General features: G+C 39.9%; 1 protein-coding gene across 11 annotated transcripts in view; it reads right to left on the minus strand.

Annotated features, from left to right (window-relative positions):
• The window catches only part of KIAA0586 (KIAA0586 ortholog), a 134,105-nt gene that overhangs the window by 73,993 nt on the left and 43,418 nt on the right, over positions 1 to 16,694 (minus strand). For 10 of the 11 annotated variants that reach the window (XM_073349974.2, XM_073349981.2, XM_073349977.2 and 7 more), the window contains 5 exons: positions 11,844 to 11,916; positions 11,253 to 11,522; positions 9,543 to 9,717; positions 1,656 to 1,844; positions 359 to 546 (listed from right to left, as the gene is read on the minus strand). In XM_073349974.2, the coding sequence (XP_073206075.2) occupies positions 359 to 546; positions 1,656 to 1,844; positions 9,543 to 9,717; positions 11,253 to 11,522; positions 11,844 to 11,916 (895 nt within the window). The remainder of the gene's footprint in view (positions 1 to 358; positions 547 to 1,655; positions 1,845 to 9,542; positions 9,718 to 11,252; positions 11,523 to 11,843; positions 11,917 to 16,694) is intronic. The other variant, XM_073349976.2, reaches the window with a different exon arrangement.

The raw sequence follows: 16,694 nt of genomic DNA on the forward strand, positions 1-16,694 counted from the left end.
TCCGATGAAGTGAGCTGTAGCTCATGAAAGCTTATGCTCAAATAAATTTGTTAGTCTCTAAGGTGCCACAAGTACTCCTTTTCTTTTTAACTTGTCTAAGTAATTTTTAACTTGTTCTTCCCCTATTTTAGCCTCAGATCCTACCTCATTTTCACTGGTATTCACTGTGTTAGTTGTTAGATCGCTACTGACCTTTTTGGTGAAAACAGAAACAAAAAAGGCATTTAGCGCTTCCACCATTCCCACATTTTCTGTTATTGTCTCCCCCCCATTGAGTAATGGGCCTACCCTGTCCTTGAATACAAACAATCTTTAGCAAATATTAATAAGTAAAGCAGTTGTTGTTCTTGCTTCATACCTGCACAGTGAGTTTAGGAGGGTCCTTTTTTTCTGATCTCATCTCTATTACTGCTATGTTGGGTTTCTTTAGCTTAGGTTGTGGTTTTGGAGGAGCTGGAAGAACAGAGGCAATCACTGTAACAGGGTGTGGTTTACCAATAATGACTCCAGCAGACTGTGGTGAGATGCCATTAATTTGCGTTTGACCTAAAGAAAGTTAGTCAAGAAACATAAAAATCTTGAATTTATTGATTAAACAGAATAAAGTTAAACTTAATTTAAATCAGAACGTTTTTGTGAATTTTATAAAAATCAGATTAATTTTCTTCCTCTCTGGTCAAAATCTAGTGCCTTATCAGTTACATTTAAATTTTTATGCATTTTTTCATATTAATTTTTTTAATCCTAGATGCCTGAGGATTTTCCCAATTGTTTTCTAGTAGTTCAATTGACTACAGTGCCACCTAGTGTTATGAAACAACAATAACTGCAGTCACCTGTGCTACACAAAAGCTTGAGTCATCGTAACTGACAGACATTTTTGATCTACGGGATATGGGCTATATAAAATCAATACCTACAGTACACAGTCTCCCCCTGCGTCCTCCTATCTAGAACTAGTAGGCCAGTTAGTCAAGATATGATTCAGGACAGAACATCCTGTGAGCTCTGACTGCAGCCCCTCTTTTTTGTATATTTATTATCTTTAGGTGTCAGCTTAATATTAACCTCTGTCTATATACTAACAGTACTCAGACTATATCTACTCTCAAGAGGAAACTATCTCAGTGATGATCAATATGCTCTAATCAACTTGGGACAATATTATTGAAACTGCTGGGCAGAAATGATCAATTTATATCTACTCTCTGTCATGCAGATTAAATTCCAGGGCCCAGAATTCATTCTCTGATCAACACTGTCTCCTCCTGTAGAGCCAAAGGCAGAGTCTCAGTGATGGGAAGAGTACCAGGAAAGAGGCTCCTGCAGTGCAAAATGCCAGCAATCTCTCCTCTGCCAGGATGTCCTCAAACGGGCAGCACAAGGTGTGAGTGGTGCTGGCTAGGAGTGGGCCTGGCTAAAAGAAACAGAGGATACACAGATTCCCACCACAGCCTCTGCATGTTAAGCTTCTACTGAGTCCCATCAGAATTTAAAACTGCGCCCCCATACCAGGGTCCCCAAAGGAAGGGCAGTTGTAAATCTCCATGGGCACAGAAGCCATCACTGATACAGAGAGATAAGAGATGCTTCTCTCAGAAGCAGCAGGGACGAATCTAGCCCATACAACTCATTAGGCTTTTGGTTGTTCTTACCTAATGGAATAGCCATAGGAATTAGATGGCCTTCAAGTGGACCGGAGACATCAGGCATTTCTCTGCTGGGGCTGAACAGATACTGACTTTCTTTAAGGGGTGCAGAAAGTGGCCGCTGCCTCTTAGGACTGATTATTACTTTCTGTGTGCAAGAGTTGGTTTGTGTTCTTGCTGACCTTACCTTAGTACCTGAAATGAGAATCAACAAAATTATACATCTCTCACGTGCATTCACACAATGTCATATACTAGTATAAAGCTTATGTAATACAAATTGTTTGATTGTAATAACTATGTATAACTGCTTTAAAAACAGAGACGGTATGACCAGCCATTGTTCTAATAAATAAAAAATACTGGAAGTGATGAATATGTTATATTCCTCAATACTGACAGCAGAAAGAAATTCTGTAAAGATACACCAAACTCACAACTTCCCCCACCAAAAATACCTGTTTTATGGCACTCCACCCTGCCAATGAATTTTCTTCTGTTTTTATTTTGCACAGCACTCAAACCAAGTGATCAGATAACTGAAACTGCTATCGAAACAGAGTAGGCTGACCTTCAAGGATTTATGAAAGAGAGAAAAGTAAATATAGGGCTGTATGTGAAACACCATAAGGAATAAGGGAAATTCTATATACAACCCTGTATTTAGTTAAAGAAAGCAGCTCTCCTTCCATTTAAATAACATGTAACACAAAAACTTAAGTAGAAACAAATCACAACATAAAATGCCTAAGACCAATTAGGAAAAGAAACAACAGGTGTATACTATACATTGCTGGCTTTATTATCCAATGAACTACAAACTGACCCTGGCAGCACATGCCAATGCCCCTAGGCCTCACTGAACACTAACAAATATATAGCGGGAACCAGTGTGGCTCATCTCTGTGTTAATACGGTTAAAATAGTTATGAGAGTTACAAAAATGTGTTTAGACTTTATGAAAGGCATTTAAGTTGTTGCATATATTAATTTCACTTATAATACCTGTATGCTATGTTATAAGGTAATATTTAAGTGCATTTCTTCGACTGTAAATCATCAGACAGGAGAGAAGCATTAACAAGTGTAAAATACTAGTTCCCAACAGGTCTTATATTTTGCCCAACAAAAGAAAACCCATCAACACCAAACTAAACATTGTGGAACTTCAGAATTGCTTTCTCGGCCTCCATGCAAAGGAGATGTGCAACTGAATTCTTCCCAACATCTGAATTTGCAACTCGAAGTAGAAGGGGAAAAGAAATAAAAAAAGTCTCCACAAGGAGGAACTGTGGCTTGGTCTACACTACCAACTTATGTCGGTGTAACTACGTCGCTCAGGGGTATGGAAAATCCACTCCGCTGAGCAACACAGTTATACCGATTTAACGCCCAGTGTAGACAGTACTAAGTCAATGGGAGGGCTTCTTCCATCTACATAACTACCCGGGGAGATGGAGTACCTACATTGACAAGAGAAGCTCTCCATTGCAGCACTGTATCTGTAGACACATCCTGTAACTTTTATGCGGCTTGGTCCCTGAGGAGCAAGGATTACTAAGCATAAGCAAAAGATTGCCAGTGCTTGGCATGGATTAACCCTAAAAGACATATAGCGCTTGTTTATTATAGAAGCTTCCATTACCTTTTCAAAATTAAGAGTGACTTACTTGTTTGCATATATGTTTACCTACTTTAACCTTCTAAATAACTTTCTTATTTCCATTTCCTAGTTAATAAATCTTTTGATAGTTTAATATAGGATTGGCTACATATGTTGTATTTGGTGTGAGAGCTAAGGTGCAACTGACCTGTGGTAAAGTGACTGGTCCTTTGGGATTTGGTGTACCCTAATTATTATTGTGATTTTTGGTGTAAGGGAACATCTATCACAAAGGTCACCTTGCCTAGGTGACAAGATAGACTGGAGTACCCAAGGGGACTCTCTCTGACTCAATGTTAAGAATGTTATGGTGTGTGAGGCATTTACACTAGATATTTGATTGATAAAATCTAAGTATAGAGCTCACCACCAATTTGGGGTTTGTGTCTTGCTTCTTAACTGTCCACCCGGAGCTTTTTCAACCGCTGCAGCAGGACAAACTGTGAAAACTTCCCACTCATAAATATAGACACAGCATCAACATGGGAAAACTGATTTGTCAATCCAGCGTTGAAAATGTATTCACAAACTAACCCTATTTAACAACATCTAAGCATCGAGTGGAACATATATTGAGTCCTGTATTTTTTGCTGTGCATGCATAAAACTTCCTATGCAATACACATTCTGTGCAAAAAGTGTACGTTATTCCACATTAAACTTGAGAATTTAAACACAGATAAGGTTCTGCCAGAAGCTGGGACTGGACAACAGGGGATGGATCACACAATAATTGCCCTGTTCTCTTCATTCCCTCTGATGCACTTGGCACTGGGCCACTCTCGGACGGCAGGATAGTGGGGCTAGACAAACCATTGGTCTGCCCCAGTATGGCCATTCTTATGTTCTCACATAGCAACACTAGCCTGACCACACTACACTAGCCTGACCACACTAAACAATAATCTAAAATGTTACCGATATGTATACTCTTTATGATTTAAGGGAGAAATTCTGCTCTCAATTATACTAGTGTGAATCCAGGATAATTAACGAACTGAAGTTGCTCTAGATCCACAGCAATATTAAAAAAGTAGCACTATACAATAACAATAAACCACACATTAAATGGATTAAGAAGTGGCTAACTGACAGATCTCAAAAATTAGTTGTCAATGAGGAAACATCCTCAAATTGGGGAGTTTCCTAGTGGGTTCCACAAGAATAGGTAGCAGGCCCAACCCTATTAAACATTTTCATAGATGATCCAGAAGAGCATATAAAATCATTGATGATAAATATTTGCAATGACAAAGACTGGCAGAGTGGTAAATAACAATTAGGATTGAGCAGCAAACAGGGCAATCTGAATTTCTTGGTACATTCTCTGAACTAGATTTTCAAGTACTTTTAACACGGCTGTTACTCTGAAACCTTTAATAAAATTAGATTATCTTGACAATCAACCATGAGGCTAACTACTTTCAATGGTTCTGTGGTCTATGTAACATGGTATGCAATCTCCAGGGTCGGGAATCAAAAAGGATGTTGATAAATTGGACAGCGGTCAGAGAACAGCCACAAGAACGATTAAAGTGATTAGAAAACATGCCTTATAGTGATAGACTCAAAGAGCTCAATCTATTTAGCTTAACAAAGAGAAAGTTAAAGGGTCACTTGATAACAGTCTACACGTTTCTAGTCTATACCACTATATAGTTTCAATCAATGTAGTATATCAGCACCTCAGAAAAACATGAACAAATTATTTCCAATACCTATTAGAAAGTATTATTTCACCAATTTTACTAACAAGGAACTGAAGCACAGAGGATTTAAGCAACTTGCCCAAGGTCAACCCAAGAATTCTGTGGCAAAGACGGGTAATAAAATTAGGTATTTTAAGTACCAGTCAAGTACCGTCCTACCTCAGGCTAAAACTTCAGTTGGAAAGCTTAGGACTAGATTAACTCTATGGAAGCTCTATTTACAGTAATTTCTCATGAAATGACACAGTATATTCCCATCCTCTTCCCCTTTTTCCCCTAAAGAGAAAATAAACATGTCTTACTTTATTTATTAACCAGATACAGAGAGATCAATGTAACTTGCACAGCGTTCCAACTACAGGATAACTACGTTATTTTACTATAGTTTTATTATACCAGGTTGGTGGGACAGAGGGCTCAGCAGTTCCACAGTCCAGGTTGCACCCAGGGGACCCTGTCACAACAAGTCATTACTACTCTTTGATATCCACTAAATTGTTAATCATAATTACCATGTGACATTTAAAGCACAGTCTGACTTATTTCCTAAACTGATCTGTTTTTGCTTTAAAAATTAAAGAATTACCCATCTTCATCCAGTCAATCTCTGTTTATACAGCATATGGCATATTGACAATGCTCACTGTAGTTAAAACACAAAAAGCTCTGTTACTAAACAGATACGGTTTCTATAAAACCCACCTCGACAACAAGTCACATAAGCAAATAAATTAAATGTTAAAACAATTAATGATATGTACTCTCTACTCTTCCACCCCCAGATACACACTTTATCCCTACCTCAATCATGTTTGCCACAAACCACACACTCTAGCCTTTAACTGCCTCCCAGCACCCTAACCAACTACTCCTTCCAATCACACAAGACTCCAAATCAGCCTTCCCTTTTGCACACTATTTTCAGTACATTGAATATCCACACATTTACATTGAGAGAAGTTAATGTAATTGTTTGGTAACTCACATTCTCCCTCCACAGTCTCCCATCGTGTCTTGTCTTCTATACTCCTCCTTATGCTTGCTCTCCCTTTCCTACTCTTCATATTCTTCCCCACTTCCTCTCCTATTTCTCTGGCTTCCTCCTACATTCCCCTACATGTCTGCTACTCATGTCCTCATTTTCCCCCTTCTGCACACCACATTCCCTTCCAACTCTCCTACGTTTCCTTCCTGCTTCTCAGATTCCCATAGTTTCTGGATCCTCCCAGTGACCCCCTCTGCCTCCTCACACCTTAAAGGGCAACTTAGTGTCACTTTCACTGGGAATGATTCAAGGGGATGGCCATATCTGCTAAACTTCCTCCTGTACAGACTATACAAAAACAGAGGTCTCCAATAGCTTCAGTTGTATTAAGAACAATGGGAAATAGCAACCATTTTGATAGAGGGCAATTCTTTATGAGTTTCTTTGAGGGAGAACAGTCCCCAGGTTTTGCTAATGGAAAACTAAGTTATGAAAAATAATGGCAAAAGTTAATCCTACCCACAATCCTAAAAGTTAGTTCTCATACCAGATCTGCTCAGGATTCACCTCTCTGAAAGTTTATGTGAAATGAGACAATGTTTTTTAAAAGTAACCAGCTGATTAAAAAAGTTTGACTGCCACAAACAAATTTCAACAACAACTTCAAACATTTTAATGTAGAAATGAAAAGATAACACATACAAACCACACAGACATTTCAAATGGCATAAGAACTAACACTATGTGACAGATCAAACTAGCTAAAGACATAAAGGGTAACAAGAAAACATTCTTCAAATACATTAGAAGCAAGAGGAAGACCAAGGACAGGGTAGGCGGGGGAATAACAACAGAAAATGTGGAAATGGCAGAAGTGCTTTAATGATGTCTTTGTTTCAGTTTTCACCAAGAAGGTTGGTGGTGATTGGATGTCTAACACAGTGAATGGCAGTGAAAATGTGGTAGGATCAGAAGAGGCTAAAATAGGGAAAAAACAGTTAAAAATTACTTGGACAAATTAGATGTCTTCAAGTCACCAGGGCCTGTTGAAATGCATCCTAGAATACTCAAGGAGCTGACTGAGGAGATATGTGAGCCATTAGTGATTATCTTTGAAAAGTCATGGAAGACAGGAGAGGTAACAGAAGACTGGAAAAGGGCAAATATCATGCCAATCTATAAAAAGGGGAAAGGGACAACCAGGAGAATTATAGACCAGTCAGCTTAACTTCTGTACTCGGAAAGATAATGGAGCAAATAATTAAGCAATCAATTTCCAAACATCTAGAAGATAATAAGGTGATAAGTAACAGTCAGCATGGATTTGTCAAAAACAAATCACGTCAAACCAACCTGATAGCTTTCTTTGACAGGGTGACAAGTCTTGTAGATGGAGGGAAGCGGTAAACTTGGTATATCATGACTTTAGTAAAGCTTTTGATACTGTCTCGCATGACCTTCTCATAGACAAACTAGGGAAATGCACCCTAAATTGAGCTACTATAACAGGGGTGGCCAACCTGAGCCTGAGAAGGAGCCAGAATTTAACAATGTACATTGCCAAAGAGCCACAGTAATACATCAGCAGCCCCCCCATCAGCTCCCCGCCCTGCTCCCAGCGCCTCCCACCCACCGGCGGTCCCACCGATCAGCACCTCCCCGCACCTCCTGATCAGCTGTTTCGTGGCATGCAGGAAGCCCGGGGGAGCGAAGGGGAAGGAGCAAGAGCACTGCAGGCTCAGGAGAGGGGGCGGGAAGGGGTGGAGTGGGGGCAGGACCCTTGGCAGAGCCAGGGGTTGAGCAGTGAGCACCCCGTGGCACACTGGAAAGCTGGTGCCTAAAGCGCCAGCCCCGGAGTCGGTGCCTAGACAAGGAGCCACATGTTAACTTCTGAAGAGCCGCATGTGGCTCCGGAGCCACAGGTTGGCCACCCATGTACTATAAGGTGGGTGCATAACTGGTTGGAAAATCGTTCCCAGAGAGTAGTTATTAGTGGTTCAGAGTCATGCTGGAAGGGCATAATGAGTGGGGTCCCGCAGGGATCAGTTCTGGATCCGGTTCTGTTCAATATCTTCATCAATGATTTAGATCATGGCATAGAGAGTACACTTATAAAGTTTGTGGACAGTACCAAGCTGGGAGGGGTTGCAAGGGCTTTGGAGGATAGGATTAAATTTCAAAATGATTTGGACAAACTGGAGAAATGGTCTGAAGTAAATAGGATGAAATTCAAGAAGCACAAATGCAAAGTACTCCACTTAAGAAGGAACAATCAGTTGTACACATACAAAATGAGAAAGGACAGCCTAGGAAGGAGTACTGCAGAAAGGGATCTGGGGGTCATAGTGGATCACAAGCTAAATGAGAGTCAACAGTGCAACACGAACATCATTCTAGGATGTATTAGCAGAAGTGCTGTAAGCAAGACACGAGAAGTAATTCTTCCGCTCTACTCCGCGCTGTTAGGCCTCATCTGGAGTATTGTGTCCAGCTCTGGGCACCACATTTCAGGAAGGATGTGGACAAATTGGAGAGAGTCCAGAGAAGAGCGACAAAAATTATTTTTTTAGAAAACATGACCTATGAGGGAGGATTTAAGAAATTGGGTTTGTTTAGTCTGGAAAAAAGACAGAGGGGACACAACAGTTTTCAAGTACATAAAAGGTTGTTAAAAGGAGGAGGAAGAAAAATTGTTTTTCTTAACCTCAGAGGATAGGACAAGAAGCAATGGGCTTAAATTGTAGCAAGGGAGGTTTAGGTTGGACATTAGGAAAAACTTCCTAACTGTCAGGGTGGTTAAGCACTGGAATAAATTGCCTAGGGAGGTTGTGGAGTCTCCATCATGGGATATTTTTAAGAGCAGGTTAGACAGGGATGGTCTAGATAATACTTAGTCCTGCCATAAGTGCAGGGGACTGGACTAGATGAGCTTGAGGTCCCTTCTAGTTCCATGATTTCACACTTAAAGGCTACCTACATGTATAGAAAAACAGAATTGTAAACCCCATTTTTAATGCAACTTTAACTATGGAGATATGACAAGTGTAATAATTCAACTATATATTTCTTAAAACACAGTGAAAGCATATATTGAATTGATCATGGATCGCTAATCTGTCATAAAAAATGAGAGTTTTGAAAGAGATGGGATCTAAAGTTTGATACAGTAACAAAAAAAATACTTCCAGAGTATTACGTGCATGTTAAGAAGAGAGACTATAAGCAGAAGGCTGAAGATGAATTTCCATTACAAGTATGAATATCACAGCTATGCCAGTAATAATATAACTTGTTCATTTTACAACATGTACTAGGGATGAATTTCAGAAAGCTTGGCTCTCAAATAATGAGGGGAAAAAGAGAATGGTTATCACAACTCACTAAAGCTTAACTTGAAGAGTGTGCCCGCTGTAAACAAGCAACTGAATCTGCTATAAGGAATTTGAAAAGAAAAACCTGAAAGAAAGCACCTAATGGGAAGTGACAACAGACACACCTGTTTATAATTTAAACATTTATATCAAAGGATTACTTACCCCTAACACACTCTATAATTTTTGGTCTTTGAGGTTTGGATTTGGGAGATGGAGAGTTGAACCTGAGATATGGCGCTTTTTTAAGCTTGCTGCGGTGGCCCTGGTAAATTGGTTTCCCATATACCTGGGACAGATACTCTTCATTCTGCTCCACTGCACTTGCTTTCAGAAGTCCCTGCACAGAAGAAAAGTAATTTCTAAATTCTCCATATGTGAAGAATTAAATGTGTAATTATTACTACACATTTTTTTCCAGCAGTTTTACATTTTGTGAAGTATTATGGACAAATAAGATACAGAAATGAAACAGTGTTAGACGAACTGTAAATCTTGGCTTTTTATTTATTTATTTATTTTTTACTTCCTGTCATAAATATAAAGGGAATGGTAACCGCCTTTCTGTATACAGTGCTATAAAATCCCTCCTGGCCAGAGGCAGCATCCTGTTACCTGTAAAGGGTTAAGAAGCTCAGCTAACCTGGCTGGCACCTGACCCAAAGGACCAATAAGGGAACATGATACTTTCAAATCTTGGAGGGGGAAAGGCTTTTGTTTGTGCTCTTTCTTTACATGTTTGTTCTCTCTTGGGACTGAGAGAGGCCAGACAGAAATCCATCTTCTCCAAACCATCCTAATCCAAATGTCCAATATTGCAACCAGTATAGGTAAACCAGGCAAGGCGGATTAGTTTATCTTTTGTTTTATGTGAATCTTCCCTGTGTTAAGAGGGAGGTTTATTCCTGTTCTCTGTAACTTTAAGGTTTTGCCCAGAGGGGGAGCCTCTGTGTTTTGAATCTGAATACCCTGTAAAGTGTTTTTCATCCTGATTTTACAGAAGTGATTCTTTTACCTTTTCTTTAATTAAAATTCTTCTTTTAAGAACCTGATTGATTTTTCATTGTTCTTAAGATCCAAGGGTTTGGGTCTGCGTTCACCTGTACCAATTGGTGAGGATTATTACCAAGCCTTCCCCAGGAAAGGGGGTGTAGGGCTTGGGGGGATATTTTGGGGAAAGATGTATCCAAGTGGCCTCTTTCCCTGTTCTTTGTTTAAAACACTTGGTGGTGGCAGCATACTGTTCAAGGCCAAGGCAAAGTTTGTACCTTGGGGAAGTGTTTAACCTAAGCTGGTAAGAATAAGTTTAGGGGTCTTTCATGCCGGTCCCCACATCTGTACCCTAGAGTTCAGAGTGGGGAAGGAACCCTGACACTTCCTATGTAATTTGATAAATTAGTTGTCGTTATGCATAAGAACTTTTGCATCAATCAGTATCAAGTATACAATCAACTTTACCTTTTTATACCCTGTTACATATTATTTATTAAGTGCCAATTAGCTATGTACTCTACAAGCATAAAAATAAAGCCAGTCCTCACAATGGAAACCCAAAGGAGGGAGCCATTTTATTTTAAATTTGCATTTATGGTAATATTAATTATAAATGAAGTAATGTACACTCAAACTACCCTTTAAACAAACCCTACAAATCCTGTGCCTTATAGCATAATTGTCCAGAATTAAATGTGCAGTATTCCAGATACTACTCAACTAGCACTGTGTGTAGAGGAATATTTGCCTTACATGTGAACATTTTAATTACTGTCAATCATAAAGCAGGACACTGACAGTTCCAATTCAGTTCTCTCCTGGAAACTGAAGTAGGGCCATCATTACCAGAAGGAACTCCAAATAATAAACAAAACCCTTTACCTCTGCCCTTCCTTCTTTCTTCAGCAAAGTTTCAGAAACTGAATAACTTCTCAAGCTCTGCCTTCTAAAATTATCCTCTGACGCCTTCTCAGAAGGCTTAGCAGCAGATAAGTACTTCTTTGTTAAGGATCCTTGGGTTTTTTGAGTTTTTGCTTTAATTTCTTTGTTGGTCTTCATATCCCTGGTATTCTGTGTTCTCTTGATCCATGGAGTCTTTAGATCTTTTTGATTATATTGTGTTTGTTCATAATCACTTTTTGCCATTTCTGCCTAAAGATAAAATGGAAACATAGTCAAACGAGATTTTATCTTCCAGTCTATCAGGAGAGGCTGGGGACAACTTTGAAGTTCTGACAAATGGCTTGTTTTTCATGTTAAACAGTAACTGTGATGTAGTGATTTTCAATAAGCTAAACAAGTTTTAAAATAGGTGTGAATATTTTGTTGTTAAGCTACAAATTGGCCTAATAGTCTCCTGATGTTTTCATATGGAGAGTGAACAATATTTCTTAGAAGTCTACATTTTAAAAAACCACAAGTGTGTCTTACAATGCAAGAAACTTTAACTCATACATTTTCTTCCAGCCATACCTGAATTTCCACACTGATTGCTTTAATCCACTCATCTACCGTCTTTCTGATACGAATCTCCTCCAGTACATTTCTGAAACACAAAGAAGAAAGAGCTACGTTAGGTCAAGGTTTCTCAAACTGTGATGAGTTAGTTCCTGAGAATGTAGTGACCTGTTCTGAGGGAGGCTTTAAAAAGCACTGGGAAAATAAGAATACTACTTACCTACAATTCTTGATCTCTGAAGATATTGGATGTATTCATACTACTTTCCCACATCTGTGCTTCTAGTACATCATTGTTGGAAGCTCCCACAGTTCTATGCCCTAGCACCATTAACATGCCTCACAAGCAGGTGTCATGCACTTACTCTCATGAGATGGTATAGCAGCCCCTATTGCCTCATATGTTCCTTTTTTGAAAAGCAAAAGAGTATGAAAAACATACTCCCAATTTGGTTGGGGAGAGTGAGCAGATGAGTATTTAAAGACAGGTAAGTCTTTTTTTCCAAAAAGGAATTATTATGGATTCCCATTCCCAGAAAATCTTTACAAAAGAGAGACTAGCTTCATTCAAGACAGCAAAGAGATGAGAGTTCAATTACCACCAAAATATATTTTGCAGATATAATTTTATGTAAGCAACTGATAAAATATCTGGAACAGAAACTAGAGAGACATCCTAAAAAAACAAAGGTGTGAGAAAGATTGGGTGCTCACAACATGGAAACAGGTTCTGTAACACCAATGGTCAAAATCAGATTCATGTCACGAGACAGAGAGCAAGCAATAGTGCACTGAGAAAGCAATCTGAGTATTCTCTGTGGCAGCTTTACTCATCTGAACAGAAAATAAATATAACTGGGGTGTTATATTGGTGCACGTCGTCGTACTATCTGCACAGAGGTTGGCAACAATTTTAGACACATATTGACTGAATGAGCCCCAACAGGACCTTGAAATTGTGAGCCTACTACAAGGAGTAGCAATAACAAAAACAATCAGACAAACATTTAAACCCTGGCTGTTCTGGAGACAATCTGATCTACTTTACTAGTATCATATGAAACATGAAGTTAAGGCCTTAAGTGTGCTCTACAAAACAACCCCCTAAAAAGCTTTTCGTGCTGAACTTATGACATTTGGTTCAGTTGACCTAGACCTCTTTTTAAATCCTGTAGAGAAGAGAGGGGAAAGATTAACAGAAAACCTTTGCCTCTTGGTGTGACACTGGTAAAACAAGTGCCAGCTCTAGTCAAAGCCGCAGGTGTTAGCTGAGAACTGACAAACTATAGCTGGAAACCAAACCAGCTCACCTGTATGTTAGTTTTGTTCAAAATAGGTATTAGTCTTATAAGAATGTATTCCGTGTTTAGACTCTACGACATAGAATCATAGAATATCAGGGTTGGAAGGGACCTCAGGAGGTCATCTAGTCCAACTCCCTGCTCAAAAGCAGGACCAATCCCCAATTAAATCATCCCAGCCAGGGCTTTGTCAAGCCTGACCTTAAAAACTTCTAAGGAAGGAGATTCTACCACCTCCCTAGGTAATGCATTCCAGTCTTTCACCACCCTCCTAGTGAAAAAGTTTTTCCTAATATCCAACCTAAACCTCCCCCACTGCAACTTGAGACCATTACTCCTTGTCCTGTCCTCTTCTACCACTGAGAATAGTCTAGAACCATCCTCTCTGCAACCACCTCTCAGGTAGTTGAAAGCAGCTATGAAATCCCCCCTCAATCTTCTCTTCTGCAGACTAAACAATCGCAGTTCTCTCAGCCTCTCCTCAGAAGTCATGTGTTCCAGACCCCTAATCATTTTTGTTGCCCTTCGCTGGACTCTCTCCAATTTATCCACATCCTTCTTGTAGTGTGGGGCCCAAAACTGGACACAGTACTCCAGAAGAGGCCTCACCAATGTCGAATAGAGGGGGATGATCACGTCCCTCGATCTGCTCACTATGCCCCTACTTATACATCCCAAAATGCCATTGGCCTTCTTGGCAACAAGGGCACACTGCTGGCTCATATCCAGCTTCTCGTCCACTGTCACCCCTAGGTCCTTTTCTGCAGAACTGCTGCCTAGCCATTCGGTCCCTAGTCTGTAGCTGTGCATTGGGTTCTTCCATCCTAAGTGCAGGACCCTGCACTTATCCTTATTGAACCTCCTCAGATTTCTTTTGGCCCAATCCTCCAATTTTTCTAGGTCCCTCTGTATCCTATCCCTGCCCTCCAGCATATTACCACTCCTCCCAGTTTAGTATCATCCGCAAATTTGCTGAGAGTGCAATCCACACCATCCTCCAGATCATTTATGAAGATATTGAACAAAACCGGCCCCAGGACCAACCCCTGGGGCACTCCACTTGACACCGGCTGCCAACTAGACATGGAGCCATTGATCACTACCCGTTGAGCCCAACAATCTAGCCAACTTTCTACCCACCTTATAGTGCATTCATCCAGCCCGTACTTCCTTAACTTGCTGACAAGAATACTGTGGGAGACCGTGTCAAAAGTTTTGCTAAAGTCAAGATACAATACATCCACTGCTTTCCCTTCATCCACAGAACCAGTAATCTCATCATAGAAGGCGATTAGATTAGTCAGGCATGACCTTCCCTTGGTGAATCCATGCTGACTGTTCCTGATCACTTTCCTCTCATGTAAGTGCTTCAGGAGCACTTGACAGTCCTGACATGAGTGTAAGCAAGTTGTTGCATGCATTAATCTCATTTGTAATGTCTGCTTTCCATGCTATAAGGAAATTTGTAACTTTTGCTTTGTAACTTCAAAAATATTTGCTCTGAACTTGTGAACCCTGGCACAGGAATCATCTCCCCTCTCCCCGGCCATTCAGGATGCCTCTCAAGTTTGAACAGGCCATTAAGGAACATCACAATACAAAGGATTGGTGAATGGCCTTATCAGATCTTGGAAATGCTACTTATAAAGGAGCTCATCTCATGGACTGGAAGGCTAAATGTAACAGATAAAACAGCAAGAAAAATTTTAATCTCTTTGCTGTTTAAACTCTCACAAGGCCAGAGACACTAAACTAAGGCAGAGATCCCCAAGGGTTACCACTGAGTCCACCCTGAAAGACATTTTGAATGGACAGATCACTACATATCCGTCATCTTTAGGAAACACAGATGTTAACTCACTTGTGTGTATAACCTTGCTTGCTTTAACTCATTTCTTTTTCCTCATTAATAAATCTTTAGTCAATTTACTATAGGATTGGCTACAATCATGGTCTTCAGTGTGAGATTTAAGGTACAAATTGATCTGGAGTAAGCTACTCTTGGGACTGGGAGCAACCCGAATATTTTGTGGTCTTTGGCATAAGTGACCATTTATCATCTACTGCAGGGCCTAATGGACTGTATGTGACTCCATTATAGTGATCCAGGAGTTCACATTTGTTTCTGGGCTTGTGAAACTAATTATAGAACACACTACCAGTTTGGGGTGTCTGCCCTGTTTTTGACAGTCTGCCCTAAAGTAAGCTCTCATAGTCATGAGCCACTCCAGATCTGTATTAAGCATCCACTGGACAGGCTAAGTTATTTGGGTACCTGGAAATTACCTTTGGATACAGAAACTTGATCCTAACATCTGAAATTGAGGCTGCAGAGAAGTTAGAGTTTTTACTACCTCAGAAAGCACTGGGACCCGTGGTTTGGAGGCTTGGCCTAAAACCCAGCTAGAACAAGCTGCACTGCCATGCCAGAAAAGGAACAAGTATCAGTTTTCCTTCCAAAAACTTCTCTAAATTTCTCAATGCATTTTTAACCCTCCCTTAATTGAAAGACTTAGTTTGACTGGAAAAAATAAGCTAAGAGATTCTAGAAGGAAAAGTAGAAACTCAAAACTTGCCCCATCCTGCCTATGTAAGGAAAACTGAAATTGTGATGCCGATAAGAAACTTAAATTCACCTGGACTGATCAAAAAACACTCTGAAATTTCATCTTTTGTCACATTTGAACAGGCAAGAACAAAACTGCATCATACTAGAGAATGGCTATATGTACTTAGAAATGAAAAAAGGAGTATATTTCCAGGAAGACTAAGTAATGAAGCAAGGGGATGTGTTTAATTAAATAAAAATATTTTATACTGCTGACAGAGCAAAAACAAATTTAAAAGCCAAAGCCTGCTATAATGTGAATATTCCTAAAAAGTTACAGGTGTTAAACTGATGAAGAGTCTTCTAGATGGGAATGGTATGCAGTGGTGTTTTAGCCGTGTTGGTTCCAGAATATTAGAGAGACAAAGGTGAGGTTATATCTTTTATTGGACCAACTTCTGCTGGCGAGAGAGACAATCTTTCAAGCCACACAGAGCTCTTCAGGAGGAGAAGAGCTGTGTGTGGCTTCTCTTTGTTAAGCTAAATAAATTGAGCTCTTTTAGGCTATCACTATAAGGCATAAAGAAAAGGAGTACTTGTGGCACCTTAGAGACTAACCAATTTATTTGAGCATGAGCTTTCGTGAGCTACAGCTCACTTCATCAGATGCATCCGATGAAGTGAGCTGTAGCTCACGAAAGCTCATGCTCAAATAAATTGGTTAGTCTCTAAGGTGCCACAAGTACTCCTTTTCTTTTTGCGAATACAGACTAACACGGCTGTTACTCTGAAACCTGTCACTATAAGGCATGTTTTCTAATCCTTTAATCATTCTCATGGCTCTTCTCTGAGCCCTCTCCAATTTTTCAATATCTTTCTTGAATTGTGGGCACCAGAACTGGACACAATATTCCAGCAACAGTTACACCAGTGCCACAAGCAGAGGTAAAATAGCCTCTGTATTCCTACTCAAGATTCCCCTGTTTATGCATCCAAGGATTGCATTAGCCCCTTTTG

Source organism: Lepidochelys kempii, chromosome 6, assembly GCF_965140285.1.
Source record: "Lepidochelys kempii isolate rLepKem1 chromosome 6, rLepKem1.hap1, whole genome shotgun sequence".
Classification (NCBI taxonomy): domain Eukaryota; kingdom Metazoa; phylum Chordata; order Testudines; family Cheloniidae; genus Lepidochelys; species Lepidochelys kempii.